Raw genomic sequence first — 4,185 nt, forward strand, 5'->3', positions numbered from 1 at the left:
GCATAATTTGCTAGGTGAAGTCGTTATCAACAGGTACCCCCAAGACTAAAATATATAAACACGAGGCAATCAATTCCATTCCTCCCGTTTATACATCCTAACTTTTTCAAATCTACTGCGCAGATCTAGTGCGCATGATTAAGTATTATATGTTTTTTGGATAATTTTCTAATTTTAAATGTTGGCACTTTTTTTATTGCCGGCGAATTTTTAGTTATGAAAATGCTTATTTTACAATAGAAATAATTAAAATCTTAAAAAATATAAATACCTATCAGTCGCAGAAACCCGCGATATACTGAGGAGTCCGCGATATAAATTTACATATATTAGCCAGAAAAATCCGTGATGTAATGAGGTCGCGATAAGTGAACCGCGATATGGCGTGTGATTACAGTACAACTATCCAGGGTTTCTTGACTGAAATATTAATTTATTTTGCCATTTATCAAACTATCAAAAACAAGATAGTTTAGTAACTGCGTTTGATGCAATTAACATTTGAATGACCAAACGCCTTTACTTAAATACAGACAAAACCACAAGGGAAGTAATAAACTTCAGTCTAAACATAAGCAGTGCCTTACGGATATCAAAATTACTGAACCAATACTAGAATGGCTCATGATGTGTCCGATGAATTTTTTCCTTAATTTCCGCTAAGACATATTTTTTAAATGTGGGCATGAAGAAAAAATCTCGCTCCTGGTACTTACTCAGCCAATGGCAGTTCTTAAGTTTAAAAATAGAGTTTTGCAAGCGAGCATATAGAACATCTTTTTGACCCGTTAATATAAGGTTTGGTTTTAGAAAGGATCTTCTATTTGATGCTGTGACTGAAGTTCTCATCCTTAAATTTCCATGTTAATGCCGAGAGGGTTGTTGTATGTTCTCGGGTTGTCTTAAAGATTGAAAGACGGTCGTTGCATCCAGATCTAAATTTTCCTTCCACAAATCCAATATAACGTCTGGAATCTGTCCTGCTGTTGCAAAGCTTGCTGATACCTGTACTTCATAAGTGACGGAGGATGTATCGCAAGCCTCTACTTGAGTGATGGTCACAACTGTAAAACTTTTGATAATGTCTGCTTGATCTGGACTGGACTGGCCTAGAGTTAAACACCATCAACAAAAGATTTTTTTTAGCTTTCCTTTAAATTTATTCTTTTAAAAAGGATCTTTATTTGATGAGGTTGGAAACCAGAAAAACTGGTGGAATAGTGAAACGAAGAAGAAGTTTAATAAGCGTGCCGAAGGTTTAAAGAAACAGTATGCCGAATTTAACCTCTGCAAAAACAAAAAAAAGTGTCAGTACAAGGTGAGTTAAAATATAACTTATCTCTTACAAATATCCTGACCTCTAAATGCCTTTATGTGTGAGCGTGTGCTATAGTTTTATTTTAGATTTCTCGCCAGTAGAGAAAGAGTCACTCTCAGCCTAGAATCAAGACTCTGGAATTTACGCATCAGCTATATTCTTATGTGTGTATGTATGTATGTAGGTGTGCATGTATGTCGTAGAACTTCCAGAAGTTTAGCATATTATAAGTGCAGTCACACGTCTAGACATACATATATTATACATAAATACATGCATACGTAAATTCATATATATGTATACCTGTATTAAAACATACGAATCTATACGAAATGACATCCAGTGGTAAGAAGCTTGCTTCCCAACAACATAATTCCGGGTTCAGTCCCACTGCATGGCACATTGGGCAAGTGTCTTCTACTATAGCCTTGGGCCGACCAAAGCTTTGTGACTGGATTTGGTAGACGAAATCTGAAATAAGCCCGTCGTATATATATATATATATATATATATATATATATATATGTATATGTATATATGTATATGTTTGTGTGTCTGTGTTTGTCGCCCCCACCATCGCTTGACAACCGATGTCGGTGTGTTTACGTTCCCGTAACTTAGTGGTTCAGCAAAAGAAACCGATAGAATAAGTTTAGCATGTTATAGGCTAAACGTCTAGGCTTACAAAGAATAACTCCTGGGGGCGATTTGTTCGACTAAAAGTGTTGCTCCAGCATGGCTGCAGTCAAATGACTGAAAGAAGTAAAAACAAGAAAAGAATAAAAGAATACGTACATACCATAAATACATTCCCATTGGGAATGAGGGACCCCTTTGTTAAGTCGTCCCTTGAGGAGAAGGCTAGCTCGTATATAAAACCCTTTGCTCTACTAAGCCGGGTATCCTGCACTTTGCTTATATCACTAGTTAGTCCTTGCTAGCAGTGAAACGAAAACGTCATATGTTTTTATAATGAAAGAAAAAGAGACGCAAGAGCCAAACAAAGGCACTCGGTATACAAGAAATAGCAGCCAAATAATTTATTGGATTCAAATTTTGGCACCAGGCTAGTAAGTTTGGAAGGGAGGGTAAGTTGATTACATCAACCCTATTACTGAACCGGTACTTATTTTATCGATCCTGAAAGGATGAAAGGCAAAGTCAACCTCTGCGGAATTTGAACTCACAACGTAAGGTGGACGAAATACTGCTGAGCTTTTTGCCCGGTGTGCTTACGATTCTGTCCCGCTCGCCGTCTTGTGCCACCTATTTCATATTGGTTCAAATGTTTTGCAGAAGGCCAGCAAAATCGGGGTAGGGGATAAGACGATTACCATCGACCCCCATCCTCAACTGGTACTTATTTTGTCTACCTTGAAAGGCCTAAACGGAATTTGAACGCAGGACGTAAAGACGGACGAAATGCCGCAAAGAATTTTGCTCGGCGTGCTAACGATTCTGTCAGCTCGTTGCCTTAGCAGCTAAATAATATATCAACTACGTCAAATAATTTTTTTTTAAATCGAAAACATTGAATAATGTAGCCTGAATTACACTATTCTTGAAAATGCGTCGAGATAGTACGGGTTTAGAATGTCATTGGGAATATGCATGCTCTATTGGGGCCAGCTTGAGGCTAAACGAGGACAACAACAGCAACAACAACAATGACACTTGGAAAAATAGCTTTCAGTACTTCCTTTTTTTAGAAACCATGGTCCAGGCCATGTTGGTACATTGTTTTCTATACTTTTATGCCTTTATTATAAGTTAACAAAACATGCTTATAACACATTCTTAAAATTTATTGTTAAACAGATCGATGGGAAGAGGACTCTGGGAGAAAACATTGCTGACAACGGAGGACTAAAAGCAGCATTTAATGTAAGAAACTTTTAACCATCCTTAACAACTTCTAGTAGATTTTGTTTTACCTTCACCCTAATCGTGTGATGTCTCTTCTATTTCAATCAAATATATTCTAAAGACCGCAAGAGATAGGAGAGAAAAATGTGTGTATATCTATCTATCTATCTATCTATGTATCTATTACAAGGACATAAACAAACCAATACCGGTTGTCAAGTGGTGGTGTTGTGACAAAAACAAAGGGATAAACACAAATACACTACGACTTCCACACAGTTTCCGTTTCTCAAATTCACTCAGAAGATATTGGTCTGCTGGGGCTATTGAAAAGGATACACCTCAAGTGCCACGCATTAGAATTGAATCCGAGACCACGTAGTTGCGAAGGTTTGGCCTCCAATCTGGCCTTCCGCAGCGATACCCTTAAAGCCACGAACCTTCCAGCGCCCATCTCATATATGCACTGATTTTCATAGTATAATTACTTGGTGATCACATTTGAAAGGGACGAGCAAATGCCGGCAATATATCGTTTCTTGTATTTCATTCCAGGCCTACAAAACTAGCATAAAGAAAACAGGAGAGAAACAGCAAATGCTACCAGGTCTGGAATATACAGATGACCAGTTGTTTTTCGCAGGGTTTGCTCACGTAAGTATTGCACAGAACCTATGTACCAACCCATAACAGTGTTCATGTTCAGTTTCATGAAACGAAGAGCTTAGAGGACCATCCAACGCTGTGTCCTTATGCACACAAACACACGCTCACACACGCATATACACGCACACACATGCACATATGCATGTCACACATAAAAAAAAAAAACTGGAGATTCATTAAAGTTATATTTTGTTTGTTATAGATTTGGTGCCGGAGAACAAGTCATCAAAGTCTTCTGAACCAACTTAAAAATGAACATTCTCCTGCACGAGCTAGGTAAGACTTTCATTCATTCATTCATTATTCATTCGGCAGTCAGTTCTAGGAAATGTAAA

The 4,185-nt window shown here is 37.7% G+C and overlaps 1 protein-coding gene across 1 annotated transcript in view; it reads left to right on the forward strand.

The window, feature by feature from the left end:
* Positions 1-4,185, forward strand: part of LOC106870816 (neprilysin-1) — a 39,284-nt gene that overhangs the window by 32,712 nt on the left and 2,387 nt on the right. The window contains exons 14-17 of the mRNA XM_014917041.1: positions 1,176-1,318; positions 3,137-3,202; positions 3,740-3,838; positions 4,053-4,126. Of these exons, the coding sequence (XP_014772527.1) occupies positions 1,176-1,318; positions 3,137-3,202; positions 3,740-3,838; positions 4,053-4,126 (382 nt within the window). The remainder of the gene's footprint in view (positions 1-1,175; positions 1,319-3,136; positions 3,203-3,739; positions 3,839-4,052; positions 4,127-4,185) is intronic.

Source organism: Octopus bimaculoides, chromosome 12 (genome assembly GCF_001194135.2).
Source record: "Octopus bimaculoides isolate UCB-OBI-ISO-001 chromosome 12, ASM119413v2, whole genome shotgun sequence".
In the NCBI taxonomy this organism is placed as follows: domain Eukaryota; kingdom Metazoa; phylum Mollusca; class Cephalopoda; order Octopoda; family Octopodidae; genus Octopus; species Octopus bimaculoides.